The 17,096-nt window shown below is 63.7% G+C and overlaps 1 protein-coding gene across 3 annotated transcripts in view; it reads left to right on the forward strand.

The window, feature by feature from the left end:
• IL11RA (interleukin 11 receptor subunit alpha) overlaps positions 1–6,387 on the forward strand; it is a 56,189-nt gene extending 49,802 nt beyond the window's left edge. For all 3 annotated transcript variants that reach the window (XM_074994440.1, XM_074994439.1, XM_074994438.1), the window contains exons 10-13: positions 924–1,019; positions 1,890–1,989; positions 2,542–2,624; positions 5,799–6,387. In XM_074994440.1, the coding sequence (XP_074850541.1) occupies positions 924–1,019; positions 1,890–1,989; positions 2,542–2,624; positions 5,799–5,815 (296 nt within the window). In that variant the 3' untranslated portion in view covers positions 5,816–6,387. The remainder of the gene's footprint in view (positions 1–923; positions 1,020–1,889; positions 1,990–2,541; positions 2,625–5,798) is intronic.
• The last annotated feature ends 10,709 nt before the right edge of the window (positions 6,388–17,096 follow it).

Genomic DNA, 17,096 nt, shown 5'->3' on the forward strand with positions numbered 1-17,096 from the left:
CCCCACCCTGCTGCCCACCTGGTGCACCCCCAGCCGCTCGCCCCTGGCAGGTACAGCCCCACCCTGCTGCCCACCTGGTGCACCCCCAGCCGCTTGCCCCCGACGGGTACAGCCCCACCCTGCTGCCCGCCCGGCACACCCCCAGCCGCTCACCCCCGGCGGGTACAGCCCCACCCTGCTACCCGCCCTTTGCACACCCAGCCGCTCGCCCCCGGCGGGTACAGCCCCACCCTGCTGCCCACCCTTTGCACCCAAGCCGCTCGCCCCCGGCGGGTACAGCCCCACCCTGCTGCCCACCTGGTGCACCCCCAGCCGCTTGCCCCTGGCAGGTACAGCCCCACCCTGCTGCCCGCCCGGCACACCCCCAGCCGCTTGCCCCCGGCGGGTACAGCCCCACCCTGCTACCCGCCCTTTGCACACCCAGCCGCTCGCCCCCGGCGGGTACAGCCCCACCCTGCTACCCGCCCTTTGCACACCCAGCCGCTCATACCCGGCGGGTACAGCCCCACCCTGCTGCCCACCCGGTGCACCCCCAGCCGCTCACCCCTGGCGGGTACAGCCCCACCCTGCTGCCCACCCGGTGCACCCCCAGCCGCTCGTCCCCAGCGGGTACAGCCCCACCCTGCTGCCCACCCGGTGCACCCCCAGCCGCTCACCCCTGGCGGGTACAGCCCCACCCTGCTACCTGCCCTTTGCACACCCAGCCGCTTGTCCCCGGCGGGTACAGCCCCCCACACGTCCTTTCCCCCTCCCCGACACAGTCCCCCCATCTCCCCCCAGTCTGGTGCAGTCCCTGTCCACCTCCCCTCGGCTGGCACAGTCTCTCCCATCTCCCCCAGCCTGGCCCCTGTCCTGCCGTCCCCGTGGCACTGGTAGTGGCTCCTGCCCTGAGTAATCCGCCTCTTTTCGGCCCCCCGCTGCAGGCCTGACCTCCGCCCCTGGCGACGAAGCCACCACTGAGGCCGGCCTGGAGTGCCCGGCCGAGGAGCCCTCGCTGGCCCCCAACCCTGAGCCCGTCGGTGAGGGGCCTGGTGGGGGCTGCTGGGAAAGCCAGGGAGGTGGCTGGGGCCCATGGGGGAGGCAGGGGGCTGCTGGGGTGGGATCCCAGCCTGGCAAGGGCAGTGGGCAGCACCTGACAGCCGGGCGGGCGGGTAGGTGGGAGCCAGGGCCCCCGTGCGCAGCTTGTCCCATGTGGGCTGAGGTTCCGTGGGGCTCCCCTGCTCTGTTCTGGGGGGGTCCAGCTCCCCACTGGGACACTCCCTCCCCTGCTGGACCTAACAGTCCCCAGCTGCTCCCCAGAGAGCACACGGCCCAGGTCAGGAGTTAGGGGTGACACAGCAGAGAGCAGGAGCCTGGACGCCCTGGGGCTGGGGTGGGAGCGCCCCAGTGGGAGGAGCTGCCTCAGGCAGGGGCTGAGCTTTGTCCTGGGGCAGGTCTAGGCTCCATACCCCAGGCTGGCCCAGCCCGGCAGACGACACAGGGCCCTGGTTCTGGCAGGACCCCGGCTGTGGGGAGACGTGTCCCGGCCTGTGGGGAGGGCCGCAGTAATGCCAGCCTGCAGGGCAGCCGTGGCAGCGCTGGAGGGGCTCCGGGTACGGCGCCGGTTGTGGGGTACAGCTGGCAGTGGCAATGGGTACTGGCGCAGGACGCCGGCCAGCTAGCCTGGCACAGAAGGAGCTGCCTGCCTGCTGCCCCTCTGCCCATGGCCAGGGCACTGGGCACTCAAGCCAGCGATGGGCAGGGCAGGAGGGGCTGGGGCTGGGGCTGGTGTTCACCTGCCCGCCCTGTCCTTGCCGTTGGCGTGGGGGAGTCAGCGAGGTGCCCTCCGGGCGTCGGGCAAGAGCTGTGGGTAACCCCAGGCAGTGACGGCCGTCCACCCTCTCCCGCAGATGGCAGCGACCCCACGGAGAAGGTCACCATCCTAGTTTCGCTTGGTGTCTTCGCCTTCTTCATCCTGGCCGCAGCCCTGGGCATCGCCGTGGCGGTCTGGTAGGTGTGGCGGGGGCAGACCTAGGAGAGCAGGGGGTGGGCCGGGCCGGGCCGGGCTGGGCCGGGCTGTTGCGCCCCCTCTGGGTGCAGTCAGTTGCCTTGTCCTGGCCCTGCCCCTGCCGCTGCAGCCCCCCAGCCTGGGGTCCTTCTACCGCCCCTCCACTCGGCTTCCTGCCTCCCGCCTCCTTGCGAATGGCGACAGCCAGAGTAGCCCCAGAAGTCAGGGAAAGCCCTCGAATGTTCCAGGGAGCCTCCCTCAACTCCAGGGATCCCCCCCTTCCATGCCCCAGGGATTCCCCCCGCCACACCCCAGGGATTGCCCCAGGGACCCCTAGACCAACCTCCCCAGGGATAGGAGCTGGACTCATTACGGCTCCTGGCCGAGGGGCGAGCTGGGACACTCCTGAGCCCCTGCTAAGCTGTTCTGCGCAAGGGGCTGCCCCAGCTGGCCAGCTCCTGGCTGGGGCTCCATCCTGCCAGGCACAGGAGTGGCTGAAGCTAACACCAGTGCAGGCAGGGTCCGAGCACCACACAACCTCTTCTCTGCCACAGGCTCCGGGAGAGGAGACCCAGCAAGGACGAGAGCAAGAAGCACAACTTCCTCGCAGCTGCCGTGCATGTGAGGACCCTGCCCAGTGAGTGATGAGGGTTCCTGGCATGGGGCTGTGTGATGGCTGGCGCAGTGTGGGGCTGTGTTGGTGGGAGCTGGGCTGTGTGCTGGCTGGCGCAGTGTGGGGCTGTGTCGGGGAGCTGGGCTGTGTGCTGACTGGCGCAGTGTGGGGCTGTGTCGGGGAGCTGGGCTGTGTGCTGGCTGGTGCAGTGTGGGGCTGTGTTGGGGAGCTGGGCTGTGTGCTGGCTGGCGCAGTGTGGGGCTGTGTCGGGGGGCTGGGCTGTGTGCTGGCTGGCGCAGTGTGGGGCTGTGTCGGGGAGCTGGGCTGTGTGCTGGTTGGCGCAGTGTGGGGCTGTGTCGGGGAGCTGGGCTGTGTGCTGACTGGCGCAGTGTGGGGCTGTGTCGGGGAGCTGGGCTGTGTGCTGGCTGGTGCAGTGTGGGGCTGTGTTGGGGAGCTGGGCTGTGTGCTGGCTGGCGCAGTGTGGGGCTGTGTCGGGGGGCTGGGCTGTGTGCTGGCTGGCGCAGTGTGGGGCTGTGTCGGGGAGCTGGGCTGTGTGCTGGCTGGCGCAGTGTGGGGCTCTGTTGGTGGGAGCTGGGCTGTGTGCTGGCTGGCACAGTGTGGGGCTGTGTTGGTGGGAGCTGGGCTGTGTGCTGGCTGGCGCAGTGTGGGGCTGTGTTGGTGGGAGCTGGGCTGTGTGCTGGCTGGCGCAGTGTGGGGCTGTGTTGGGGAGCTGGGCTGTGTGCTGGCTGGCGCAGTGTGGGGTTGTGTTGGTGGGAACGGGACTGTGCTCGCTGGCGCAGTGTGGGGCTGTGTCGGGGAGCTGGGCTGTGTGCTGGCTGGCGCAGTGTGGGGCTGTGTCAAGGAACTGGGCTGTGTGCTGGCTGGTGCAGTGTGGGGCTCTGTTGGTGGGAGCTGGGCTGTGTGCTGGCTGGCGCAGTGTGGGGCTGTGTTGGTGGGAACGGGGCTGTGTGCTGGCTGGCGCAGTGTGGGGCTGTGTCAGGGAGCTGGGCTGTGTGCTGGCTGGCGCAGTGTGGGGCTGTGTCAGGGAGCTGGGCTGTGTGCTGGCTGGCGCAGTGTGGGGCTGTGTTGGTGGGAGCTGGGCTGTGTGCTGGCTGGCGCAGTGTGGGGCTGTGTCGGGGAGCTGGGCTGTGTGCTGGCTGGTGCAGTGTGGGGCTGTGTTGGGGAGCTGGTCTGTGTACTGACAGGCGCAGTGTGGGGCTGTGTCAGGGAACTGGGCTGTGTGCTGGCTGGTGCAGTGTGGGGCTGTGTTGGGGAGCTGGGCTGTGTGCTGGCTGGCGCAGTGTGGGGCTGTGTCGGGGAGCTGGGCTGTGTGCTGGCTGGCGCAGTGTGGGGCTGTGTTGGTGGGAACGGGGCTGTGTGCTGGCTGGCGCAGTGTGGGGCTGTGTCAGGGAGCTGGGCTGTGTGCTGGCTGGTGCAGTGTGGGGCTGTGTTGGTGGGAGCTGGGCTGTGTGCTGGCTGGCACAGTGTGGGGCTGTGTCGGGGAGCTGGGCTGTGTGCTGGCTGGTGCAGTGTGGGGCTGTGTTGGGGAGCTGGGCTGTGTGCTGACTGGCGCAGTGTGGGGCTGTGTCAGGGAACTGGGCTGTGTGCTGGCTGGTGCAGTGTGGGGCTGTGTTGGGGAGCTGGGCTGTGTGCTGGCTGGCGCAGTGTGGGGCTCTGTTGGTGGGAGCTGGGCTGTGTGCTGGCTGGTGCAGTGTGGGGCTGTGTCGGGGAGCTGGGCTGTGTGCTGGCTGGCGCAGTGTGGGGCTGTGTCGGGGAGCTGGGCTGTGTCCTGCCTGGCACAGTGTGGGGCTGTGTTGGTGGGAACGGGGCTGTGTGCTGGCTGGCGCAGTGTGGGGCTGTGTCGGGGAGCTGGGCTGTGTGCTGGCTGGTGCAGTGTGGGGCTGTGTTGGGGAATGGGGCTGTGTGCTGGCTGGCGCAGTGTGGGGCTGTGTCGGGGAGCTGGGCTGTGTGCTGGCTGGCGCAGTGTGGGGCTGTGTTGGGGAGACCTGGGCTGTGTGCTGGCTGGCGCGGTGTGGGGCTGTGTTGGGGAGCTGGGCTGTGTGCTGGCTGGCGCGGTGTGGGGCTGTGTTGGTGGGAGCTGGGCTGTGTGCTGGCTGGCGCGGTGTGGGGCTGTGTTGGTGGGAGCTGGGCTGTGTGCTGGCTGGCGCGGTGTGGGGCTGTGTTGGTGGGAGCTGGGCTGTGTGCTGGCTGGCGCGGTGTGGGGCTGTGTTGGTGGGAGCTGGGCTGTGTGCTGGCTGGCGCGGTGTGGGGCTGTGTTGGTGAGAGGTGGGCTGTGTGCTGGCTGGTGCATACAGCGTTGTGGGTCAGCAGAAGGCAGCTGGTAGCTGGTAGGAGGGGCGCCAGGCCATGGGGAGGGGCTGTCGTGTGGGGCCCATAGGGCCGGGTGCGGAATGCTGGGACAGTGCCGGGGGGAGGGCTCGGGGTGTGGGTCAGGAGAGCCAACATGGCTGAGGGGGAGGCTGTGGGGCCACACCCCACTCCTGGCTGCCCTGAGCCGGGCGCTGCACATGGGGGGTGAGAGCAGCTCTGTGCAGAGAGGCGGGCGCTGCCCACGGGCAGGGCGGTTCTTGCTGACAGTGGGCACAAGGGGAGGCCTCCCCCCACAACCTGCTCCTGTGTCCTAGGGGGCCTGGGCACACTTGAGAGGATCTTACCAGGGAACTCCAGGCTGCGGCGTGTGGCCCAGACCCGGCGCCGGGGCTGAGCAGGAGGAATGCCCAGGGCCCCGCGCAGAAGGGAGCGCAGAGCCCGGGCTGTGACGGCGCCCAGAGATGGAGGGGGGAGTCCCGGGGCCAGGCCCGGGCCCCGTCCCCGTCCCCGTCCCCGTCCCCGTCCCCGTCCAACGTGACTCGGTTCTGTGCAGCCGGATGCCTGGGCCCAGGCGCAGGGGGGACGGTCAGCGCAGCTGGTGCCTCCAGGGCTCCCCAGCCCGTCGGATGAGCAGCCGGGCCCGGCCACGTGGGTGAGGGACCCCGCGGGGTCACTGAGGGGCTGGCACAGCTGCCAGGCACGTCTCCGGGGCCCATCCAGCCGCGTGCCCACGAGCAGGGCGCCCGCCAGCAGCGAAGCGCAAGTCTGGCCCCGGCCCGCCCGTGGCCCCTGGCGCGGGGTAGCGGTTGCCACGGTGATCGGCATGTTCCTCTCAGTCCGGTAACGCCCCGTTCTCCCTCTCCGCAGAGGCGCAGATCTTGTAGCAGGACCCGGCCCACCGCTGCTGGCCTGAGCGCCCGGCTCGCCCCTCGCCAGGAACCAGGCTGCTCTGGACTCCGCAGTTCGCACCGCGCCGTGGCCTGCAGCCCAGGACTGAGCCGGCTGCCCTGTCGATGCCTGGCCGCGGCCCCAGGACATGCGGGTGTGAAGAGCGCCCAGGAGAGATGGGTGGCGCTTGGCCAAGGGCAGGCAATGCTGGCGGTGCCCTGGGCAGTGGCAGCGTGTGGACCTGAGCCGGATCTGCGCCCGATGGGGACTGGCTGGGGGTGCGTGGAGGGGGCAGTGCCCGGGAAGCCGAGGAGGTGAAGCTTCTGGGCTCATGGGGGGTTGCAGGGACGCAGCCAAGCCCCGTCCTGGTGCCAGGCTTGTGGCCAATGTCCCGGCAGCTCTGCGGACAGCGGGAGCCTGGGTTCAGGGCGCCGATGCAGACCCCCTCCTCCGCCCCCCACCTGCAGCGCACGGGAGGGTGCCTGTCGCTCCCTCCCCCAGGGTGTGTCCCACCCGGGGGGAGGGGGGGGCAGCCCACAGGATCCCAATAAAGGGGGCTGTGAGAGCAGGTGGAAGGACGGCTCTATCTGCGCGGTGTCGGGGGTCGCCCCCTTCCCCGGCAGAGCCCCACGCCCGCCCCGCCACCGCTTGGGCCACGGCACTGCAGGGGTGGCTTTGCTGTGGGGGCTGGAGCAGCCCTGGGGCAGCGCTGGCCAGCCAGAGGGCAGCAGCCTGCACCATGTCTGCTCCTAGGCACCTCGGCGCGGCTCTGCCCGCCAGGCGCCCGCGTAATGGCTTCCACGTGTTGGCACCTGGCCCAGGGCCACAGCTGCATCTGGGGGGGCAGGCGGGATGGAAACCTCCAGAGCTGAGAGCCTGGCGGGGTGGGGGGAGGGGGTGGGGGCGCTGGGCTGAGTGGGAGGAGATGGGGGAGCTGGCCCTGAGCCGGGCTTGGGGAGGAGGCGGGATGCTGGCCTGGAGCCGGGGGGGACCTGGCTCTGAGCCCGGGGGAAGGGGTGCTGGGCCCTGAGCTGGGGCTGGGGCGGGGGGGAGGGACGGGAGCTGGCCATGAACCAGTGGGGGGGGAACAGGACCTGGCCCTGATCCCGGGGTGGGAGGGGAGGAGTTGGGGTGCTGGCCCTAAGCCCGGGAGGAAGGGGACCTGGCCCTGAGCCCGGGGTGTGGGGAGACGGGACCTGGCCCTGAGCCGGGGTGGGCGGAGCTGGCACTGGTCTCCTCTGCCTCCGCACAGGCCCTGTGTGGCTCCGGCTGCCCCAGGGAACCTTGCTGGGGGCCCTTCTGTGGGGCGTGGGGAGGCCCAGGCGCAGGCTGTGGGCACAGTGCCCGGCTGGCTCGGAGAGGCTCCAGCCCAGCCAGGAGGGGCAGACGGCAGGGTGTGTCTCCAGGCAGAGGTGCCTGTGTGGGTGCAGGGGGAGCCTGGCTGGGCACTGGGTGACAGTGCAGTGGGCGTGGGGCAGTGCCGGAGGGTTTGCGTGTGGCGGGAGACACTGTGCCCAGGGCCCTTGCAGTGGGCACCTCTGGGCACTACAGCTCCTTAACAGACCAAAGCTGGGCCCAGCTGGCGCCCCCTGTGGCTCTGGAGGGCATGTTGGGCTGATGCCAGCCAGGCAAGGGATACAGGCCCTGGCTGCCCCCACACCTGGCCGCCTCTCCCCCTAGGCCCCCATGGGAATGGGCTCTGGTTGGGGGCTGGCAAAGGCAGCCCCGGGAGACGTAGGCCCCCCCAGGACCAGAGCCACTCCGAGCGCCTGCCCAGCCTGGGGGAACGTAACAGCATCCAGCACCTGGGTCGGGCAGGGGGAGCCCTGAGGAAATCCCCCGGTCAGTGCGCGTAGGGCTGGGTGCCGTGTGGCCCAAGGGCAGTGACGGGTGCGGGAGGACTCTCAGCTGCTCCCTCCAAGCCCGGGGCCTCTGGTACCCTGGCGGGAGCTGCGCCCCAGCTCCAGTAACGGCTGGGCATCGGCCTGGGCGTGAGGAGCAGTGAGCCGGTGTCGACCCGCCTGGGTGCGAATAAAGGGCCCAATGCCGGGAGCCTGCGGCTGCTGTGCTGGGGCTGGGAAGGGGCCAGAGCGAGTGGGAACAGCAGAACTCGCTGTCCCCTGGCAGGTGCCCTGGCGTCCAGTGGGTGCCCCCCTGGTGCATGCCCGGGATGGGGTCACCCATCACAGGCACCCTGAAGGTGAGGGCTGGGCAAGGCCCCTCTCCCAGGCAGCCTGCCAGCCCGTGCCAAACCAGCCGCTCTGGGGCAAGAGAGAGCCCTCTGACCCCCATGGGAACCGCTCAGCTGGCCCTGTCGCCAACCCTGCGGAGAGGGGCTGGGTATGCAGTCAGCCAGGAGGGGGTGGGCCCTGCATGGTCCTGGGGAGGTCACCCCTCCGGGGGGGAGCCACAGCTCAGCAAGCCCCTGCTTCCCCTGCAGCCACCAGCTGGCTGGAGGCCAACCCCTGGGCTCTCCTTCACTCAGCGGCCATGGGCACCGGGAACCCCTAACTCCCCTGCCCAGGCGAGCTGGTGCTCCAAAGGGGCTCCCAGGGCAGTAACTCAGGCGGAAGGATGGGCGAGCGCGTCTGCTGTAATATAGTGAGTTTCGGGGGCACGGCTGAGAGGGACACATCAGGGTGAATTGCTCAGACAGGGCTACTGGCAGCCCCAGGCTGGGCATCTTCTGCCACAAGGCACCAAACCCGTCACACCGAGCACGGCCGTCGCCTCACTGGCCAGCGAGAAGTGACCCCGGCACTTCCCTCCGACACTGCAGCCACAGCCCGTCCCCTCCGCACACAGGTGAGAGGTTATGGAAACCCACCTCCCCAAATCCACACAGGTTCTTCCCGTCCCAAAGGGACCGGCTGCATCCCAGGTCAGTGAGTACCTCAGACCTCACCCAAAGAGCGCGCTGGGCCTGGCCTCTGGCATCTAACATGGGAAGGGTTATTGACACAAGAAAGACAGAGGATGGTGAGCGTGAAAGTGCTCCAGCAATCACATCACACACCCCGATCACAAAGCTCTCGGTGCCGGCTGGCAGCAGCGGTGGAATTGCTGGGAGCTCACAAGTCTCTGGAGTCCGTCCTTGTTAGGACAGGTCAGCGACCCTCCCTCCCGGGCCCAGCTCATAGCAGAGCTGCTCCCGAAGGGATGAGCTGGAGCAAGACAGACGGAGGCACCGCCAGGCGCTGTTTGTACCCTGGCCCATGCGGTGGCGTTCGGTGCTCTGGCTGTGTTGGTGGTACTCCCCGAGGCAGTGTGTCACGCGAGCAAGTCACCCGCCCAGGCACGGCTCCGTAGCAGCCCTGGCTGACATGCTGCTCTGAACGTTCCCTGCAAAGCTCCTTTGCTGTGGGTTGGCCCCCTTTGAGGCGCGCTGGCCGGGGAGCGCTGCTGCTGGCTCGACTAGGAACGCTTTCCGCACCGCGGCATGCTCCCAGGCGCAAACCTTTGCAATACAAGTACAGAGCCAGCTTCCGACACAAAACTGATCCATGCAGAAGCACAGCGTCAACAAAGCCAGCGACCCCCCCAGCTCTCAGCGGACGCCGGCCCGGGCCCCCTCTGTACAAGATTTGGTGCAAACATCTAGCGGGGTGGCAGGAACGTTTGGCACGTTGATCACGCCTCCAGTAATGGCACAGAGGGCACTGGCCTGTGCCTTGGGGGAGCCAGCAGCGATCCCCTGCCCCGCCACCAGCTCCCTGTGGGACCTTGAAGCAAGGGGAATTCGGGGGCTCGTCTTGTTCTGTGCCTCAGTTTCCCCCAGACAGTGGGGCTCCCAGCCCAGGGACAGGCGGCTCTGCCTTACAGAACACATGCTCGCTAGAGAGAGCTGCACGTGAGGCCCTGGATGTCCAGGAAGCCCCGTGCGTCGGGAGAAGCCTTCAGTCCCTCCAGCTCCGGGTTCCTTCTCGGGGGTGCAACCACCCCTGCCCAGCTGGTACCTGGCAGTAGAACGGCTTCGTCCCAGCTCTGGGGGCAGGGTGGGGCAGGTCCCCTGGGCAGGCTCATGCAGTGTGCTCCATGGGGGGTGACTGCTCTTTGGGTGGCAAGTGCCCAGCAGTGGGGCGGGAGGCTGCCAGGGCCCTGAGTGCCAGCAGTGACCTGTGGGCTGAGGATAGGGCAGCCCCTGCCAGCGGGATGGGCGTGGAGCTGGCTCCCGGCTCTCGCTGGAATCTGAGCCCCCGGCTGTGCCCTGGACACAGCTCACCCCGGCCTGTGCTGCGGGCAGTGTTGTGCCAGTGGTGCACGCCGGACTGCGCCTTGCAGCAGCCACTGGCGGGGTGCGTGGCCCGTGGCCGGGTGGCACTGAGGCTTGCCAAGCGGGGCTTGTGCACAGGGGCAGCGCCGGCGTGGGGGCTGCAGCAGAGGCCAGAGCTGCCTGCGACAGGGCTCAGTGACATGAGGTGGGCAGGTCTGAGGCCTGAAAGGAGCTGCAAGGGAGACGGGGGAGCGCTGGGGTCACCTGCAGGGACAGGCTGTGGCAGAGGCAAACTGCATTGAGCCATTGCCCTCGCGCCAGCCAGTGCCCAGGACCAGCCCACGTCCCTCTCGCAGTGGCACAAGATCTATGGGCACGTGGCCGACCCATGCCAATGCCTCACATGGCCTCTTCCAGCCCCCCAGCAGGGCCCCCCACCAGGCTGCGGCCAGCTGGCGCTCCTGCCAGGGAGAGGAGGGGCCCCAGAGCACCCTAAATAGTGCCCTTGGGCAGGAGGCAGTGAGCCCACCTGTGTGTGTGCCCAGGGCCAGGCTGTGCTCCTGCTGGCGAGAGGGCTCTAAATGCCACAAGTTGCTGGGGTGGGGGGTGGAGGTGGCACATGCCAGGTGGCTGCAGCTGGGTTCTGCATGTGCCCCCCAGCCTGGAAGGGGGTGGGGCTTGGCATGGGCTCTGGGACACCCAGCAGGCTGCCACCATGGGCACCTTCCTGCTCCACCAGGCCTTGGCAGCCGGCTGGGCTAGGCAGGTGCTGTAAGGCAGGCTCTGCTCTCCTGGGCTTGGCGTGGCCAGGGGTGTGCCCAGAGCCTGCCCCGCAGCCCCCTGCGGGTGCCACCCGCATCAGTGTGTGCCAGTGCCCCCCCTTGGAAACCCTCCAAGCCCCTCCTCAGCCACAGCCCTCTAGCCGGTGCCCTCCCAACACCTGCCCCAGGGGAGGCAGGCCCTGGCCGGGGGAGAACCCCCTGCTCCTGGCCTGGCCAGGCTCCTGCGCCAGCTCTGCAGACCAGCCTGTGGCGTTAAACCTGCAGGGGCAGGAGGAGGGCTGGGACTACCCAGCTTGGACCCAGCTCCACCACAAACCACCGAGCCCCATCTCTGTGCAGCTGGTGCTGGCTCAGATCCCAGCTGCCCTTCCTGGGGCCCAGCTGCCTGGCTTGTAACAGTGCGCGGGCAGCCAAGTCCAGCTGCCTGGGCCGTAGGGAACCCTTCCCCAGGGCTGTGCCGCTGTAGCCCAAGGGCTTTGCTGGGGGTCAGTGGGACTGATCACCTTCCCAGATAATTGGACCAACTACTGTTGGGCACATGTGGTACGTTCACAAGTGAGTGACCTGTAAGCACGCCCTCCTTGGGGCTGACTCTAGTTATTAGAATAGGGTCCCAATGAAACCATGTTAGCACGTGGCCGGTTTCATTCTCATTAGAACTCATCAGATGTGCGTAAGTGGCAGTCGATGGCACAATTTGAACCTGGGAGGCCTGTCTATAGCATAATTCGAACCCGGGACACCCTCGTCAAGGACAATACCCTATCTCCACGGGGTCACAGTGTTGGTTGGGCCAGTCATCTGGGAATCCGATCAATCCAACTGATCTACATACGCTCGCTTCCCACAGCCCATGCCGTGACCCCGTGGAGATAGGGTATTGTCCCTGACGAAGGTGTCCCGGGTTCGAATTATGCTATAGACAGGGCTTTGCTGCCTGTGGCTCGGACCCGGTGGTGCCCTGGCCTGAGATCACCCTCCTGTGTGTAGGAGCACAGCAGGGGGAGGGACAAGGCTGTGCCTCCGCCTGCCCTGCCAGCAGACCAGCAACGCTCCTGATTGCTCTGAGCCCCCCTGCTGCCGTTCCCAGTCGTCCCCACAGGCTGCCTGGGGAAACTCCTGGGGGGTTCCCTGCCTCAGCAGTGCCCTCAAACAGCAATTCCATCCTTACAGGGCACGATGAGGCCAACCTTGGTCCTGGGCTCCAGGCCTCTGTTCAGTCCCCTGGCCCCACAGCCAGGATGCTGTTGCCCCTCTAGGGACTGGGGTGGGGATAGTGGTCTGGGGGGGACCCGGGCCCCACCCAGTCACTCCAGGTTCCGGCCCAGGGACCCCGTGTGGTCCCCTCGGCCTGCACACTGCAGCTCTTCTGCCTGGGTCTCTTCCCCAGCCGATCCGCCCTGGACCTCCTCCGGGTAGTGCCGGTGGCAGCAGCACGTTCCCCCTCCTGGATCGGCTCCCCCCAGGGGATCAGTCCTGTCCAGCCTCACCCTGAACCTCAGGGCTGCCTGGACGGGGGCCCCAGCCCCTTGCTGCCGAGAACACCTCCCCTCCTCTGCTCTTCCGGGACATCTCCCCCTGCTCCTCTCCTCTCGCCTCCTGTGCTCCCCTCAATTACCTCCCCTTCCTCCCGCTGGGCAAAGGGGTGTTTAAAGCTGTTTGAAGTGGGGCCAGCTGGCCACAGTTCACCCCGGGCAGCTTCCTCCCTAGCTGCTCCCACCCCGTCTGTTTGCCAGCCCTGCTTTGCCCTCTTGTGCTCGCTCCCCGGCCTCACCCTGTCACAAGGGGCCCTGCCCTGCTCAGCCACAACCGAGTCCATCCGCGCTTCGCACACCCAGGACCACCGCCGGCTCGGACGAGCACACCGCCCTGTCCCAAATACAGGATAGGGAGATACGGGTGGGGAGGGGCGGCTCCTCCCAGCTCCGCCAACACCCAGGGAGCTGGGAAGGAGGCGGCAGCTGCCAGGCCGCCCCAGGAAAGTGGCAGGAATGTGGCAGCCACCCCTGCTTCCCCCGCGGCTCGGGAAAGTGACTCCTGCCAGCAGCGGCACCAGCGCAGCTGCTGGCAGAAAAGGTCAGCGGGGTTGAGCTCACACACAGGACAATGAGGCCCTTTTAAAAAATGTCAGGACGCCTTTTTGGCCTCCCAAATATGGGCCCATCCTGCCTGATACAGGAGGGATGGTCACCCTGCTGCTGGCCCCTCTCCAGTAACCAGTCTGAGCCACTAGGCGAACAGCCAGGAGCCCGCTGCTCCCCTTTGCTGCAGGCTTCCACGCTGCCAGCAGGCAGCACAACCACGCTGCCATCCTGCTCGCCTGGTGTCCTGGCTGGGGCGCACTCTGCCCAGACAGTTCTCTCCCGCCTCCCAGCAACACCTCTGCAACAGGCAAAGAACAGGCACCCGAAGCGGCTGGTATCTGGGATTCCCCTATGATACAAGCTGGGTTAGACCGAGTTCCAGCATCATCCTCCCTAGAAGACCCAGACCTAAGACCATTCCCTGACTGGGCTTCAGCTGCTCTCAGACCCAACTCTGGGCCCCTGCACCATCCCGAGCACCACCCCCCAGGCTCAGACGAAGAATTAGTTTCCTTTTACGCACCACTCTTAAATGCAAGCCCTGCTCTCTCCCCAGGCTGTTCTCCTCAGACGGACAAACGCTCGCCTGTGTCCCAGCCCCATGGCTCATTTCAGACACACACCTGGAAGGTGAGCCAGCTTCTCTCACAGACAACTTGCTACACCCGGCGGACAAACTGCTTCTCTGCACAGACAATGGCTGATCACACTGTGCTTTCTTAAACACATCGCTCTCCTCTGGCATATGCCTGGCTGCCCTAACAGACAATGGGCCAGACGCACTCTTTCCCTTGCGGGGTCCACGCACAAGCCTGACGCCCCTCCCTAATGCAAACTTTGCCCTTTTCCTCAGGGAGGATTTGAACCTGATTTTTAACCTTTTCCTGGCCTCAGCGATTTTCCTGCTTCTGTTCTAACTCCAGACTCCCGCCTGAGCCACCAGACCCACACAGGAATCTCACTCATGGACACGCTGCCACCCAGCTGAGACAGACAGCTAACGTCCCCAGGCCCACAGTTAGAGAAACCTTCTCTTTGGCCAGAGCAAGGTTAATGACAGTGAGCTGCTCAGAGCCCCATACAGCACCTTCACAAACCTCCCTGTTAGCAACAGGCAATATAGAAGAGTTACATCTATACCCATTTTCAGACATACCCGACATGCTATAGTCAGACCCCGTCCCAAAAGAGTCACACATGGGGTTTCCACGGCACTGCTGCTTTAGCTTAGAATCAGAGAATCATAGAACAATAGAGCTGGCAGAGACCTAAAAAAGCCATAGAGTCCAGCCCCCCGCTCTAAGCAGGACCAAACCCATCAGATCAGCCCTGCCAGGGCTTTGTCGAGGTGAGACTTAAACACCTCCAGGGATGGAGACTCCACCACTTCCCTGGGTAGCCCATTCCAATGCTTCACCACCCTCCTAGGGAAAAAGTTTTTCCTGATGTTCAACCTGGACCTTTCCAACCACAACTTGAGACCATTGTTCCTTGTTCTGCCATCCATGACCACTATGAACAGCCTCTCTCCAGCCTCTTTGCAGCCTCCCTTCAGTAAATTGAAGCCTGTTATCAAGTCCCCCCACAGGCTTCTCTTCTGCAGACTAAACAGTCCCAGTTCCCTCAACCTTTCTTCATAGGTCATATGCTCCAGCCCCGTAATTATTTTGGTCACCCTCCGCCGGACCCTCTCCAGTGTATCCACATCCTTCCTATAACTGGGGGCCCAGAACTGGACACAGTACTCCAGATGCGGCCTCACCAAAGCGGAATAAAGAGGAACAATCACTTCTTTGGATCTACTGGCAACGCTCCTCTTGATGCAACCTAATATGCCATTAGCCTTCCTGGCTACAACGGCACACTGTTGACTTATATCCAGCTTCTCATCCACTACAACTCCCAGGTCCTTTTCCGCAGAATTACTACCGAGCAAGTAGGGCCCCAGCTTGTAGCAATGCTTGGGATTCTTCCAGCCCAAGTGCAGGCCTCTGCACTTGTCCTTATTGAACCTCCTGCAATACTTTTAGCTGCAATCCCACAAATCAAGTTTCAGCTTCTATTTGCTCTGTCAATCAGGCATTCTCTTTCTTTTCCAATGCAGCCATCTCTTCCTCTTCCTATAAAGGCAGGTCTCCTAGTTGCCATTGATAATCCAACGCCACTCTTCTTTCCCCTTCCAAACTGTCTCTTCGCTGCTTCTGCATGGCCACAAAGACCCAAGTTCCCCATTTGTAGCATGTTTGTTAAAGGAGAGTTTTCTTTTACATCACTTCTCTTCCAGGGCTTTTCTTTCCAGCCTCTCACGCTGTGGCAGACTCACTGCAACTGCACTTTAACAAAAACACACTCTCAACCCAAAATTCAGACTTAGAGCAGCATGGGGTCCTTCTCCCAAGCTCCGCTGACCTCATTCTGTGGATCCTGCCAACTACGCCACTGTAATATGATAGGGGTTCTGGGCACAGCTAAGAAAATCAGTTCAGGGTAAAACTACTTAAAATTGGGCCATTTACAGGCTGGGCTGGGATTTCCTTCTGGCTAAGGCATATCAAACTAGCCACAAAAGTACCTCTGCCAGCCCCACTGGCCAGCCAGAAGCCACACAAGCAAAGCCACGGATTCTCTAGCTGCTTCCAAAAGCCAAGCCCAACAGCCCTCTACTCAGGTGAGAGGTCTTAAAACCTATTTCACCAACTCTACACAGATTCTTCCGGCCCCTAAAGGGTCCAGCCACAGTCCACAGTCAATATATACTTGGTTCTTACCCTAAACAGCACGCTGGGCCAATCCTTTAGACTCTAACGTCTAAAGGTTTATTAATCACAGAATCATAGAAGAGTAGGACTGGAAGGGACCTCGAGAGGCCATCGAGTCCAGCCCCCTGCCCTCATGGCAGGACCAAGCACTTTCTAGACCATCTCTGAAAACCAACTATCTAACCTCTTCTTAAATATCTCCAGCGATGGAGATTCTACCACCTCCCTTAGCAATTCGTTCCAGTGTTCGATCACCCTGACAGTTAGGAACTTTTTCCTAATGTCCAACCTGAACCTCCCCTGCTGCAATTTAAGTCCATTGCCTTTTGTTCTATCCTCAGAGGCAAGGAATAACAAGTTCCCTCCCTCTGCCTTATGACACCCTTTTAGATACCTGAAAACTGCTATCATGTCCCCCCTCAATCTTCTCTTTTCCAAACTAAACAAGCCCAGTTCTTTCAGCCTTTCTTCGTAGGTCATGTTCTCTAGACCTTTGATCGTTCTCGTTGCTCTCCTCTGGACCCTCTCCAATTTCTCCACATCCTTCCTGAACTGCGGTGCCCAGAACTGGACACAATACTCCAGCTGAGGCCTAACCAGTGCAGAGTAGAGCGGGAGAAGGACTTCTCGTGTTTTGTTCACAACACACCTGTTAGTGCATCCCAGAATCATGTTTGCTTTTTTTGCAACAGCATCACACTGTTGGCTCCTATTTAGCTTGTGGTCCACTATAACCCCTAGATCCCTTTCTGTTGTGCTCATTCCTAGGCAGTATCTCCCCATTCTGTATGTGTGACACTGATTGTTCCTTCCTAAGTGGAGCACTTTGCATTTGTCCTTATTAAACGTCATCCTGTTTACCTCAGCCCATTTCTCCAGTTTATCCACATCCTTTCGAATTATGACCCTATCCTCCAAAGCAGTTGCAACCCCTCCCAGCTTGGTATCATCTGCAAACTTAATAAGTGTACTTTCTATGTCAATACCTAAATCGTTAATGAAGATATTGAACAGAACCGGTCCTAAAACAGACCCCTGCGGAACCCCACTAGTTATACTTTTCCAGCAGGATTGAAAACCATTAATAACTACTCTTTGGGTACGGTTATCCAGCCAGTTGCTCACCCACCTTATAGTAGCCCCATCTAAGTTGTATTTGCGTAGTTTATTGATAAGTATATTATGTGAGACCGTGTCAAATGCTTTACTGAAGTCTAGGTATACCACACCCACCGCTTCTCTCTTATCCACAAGACTCGTTATTCTATCAAAGAAAGCTATTAGATTGGTTTGACATGATCTGTTTTTAACAAAGCCATGCTGGCTGTTCCCTATCACCTTACCACCTTCCAATTGCTTGAAGATGATTTCTTTAATTACCTGCTCCATTATGTTTCCTGGGACAGAAGTTAAGCTGACTGGCCTGTAGTTTCCCGGGT

Source organism: Carettochelys insculpta, chromosome 5 (assembly GCF_033958435.1).
Source record: "Carettochelys insculpta isolate YL-2023 chromosome 5, ASM3395843v1, whole genome shotgun sequence".
NCBI lineage: Eukaryota > Metazoa > Chordata > Testudines > Carettochelyidae > Carettochelys > Carettochelys insculpta.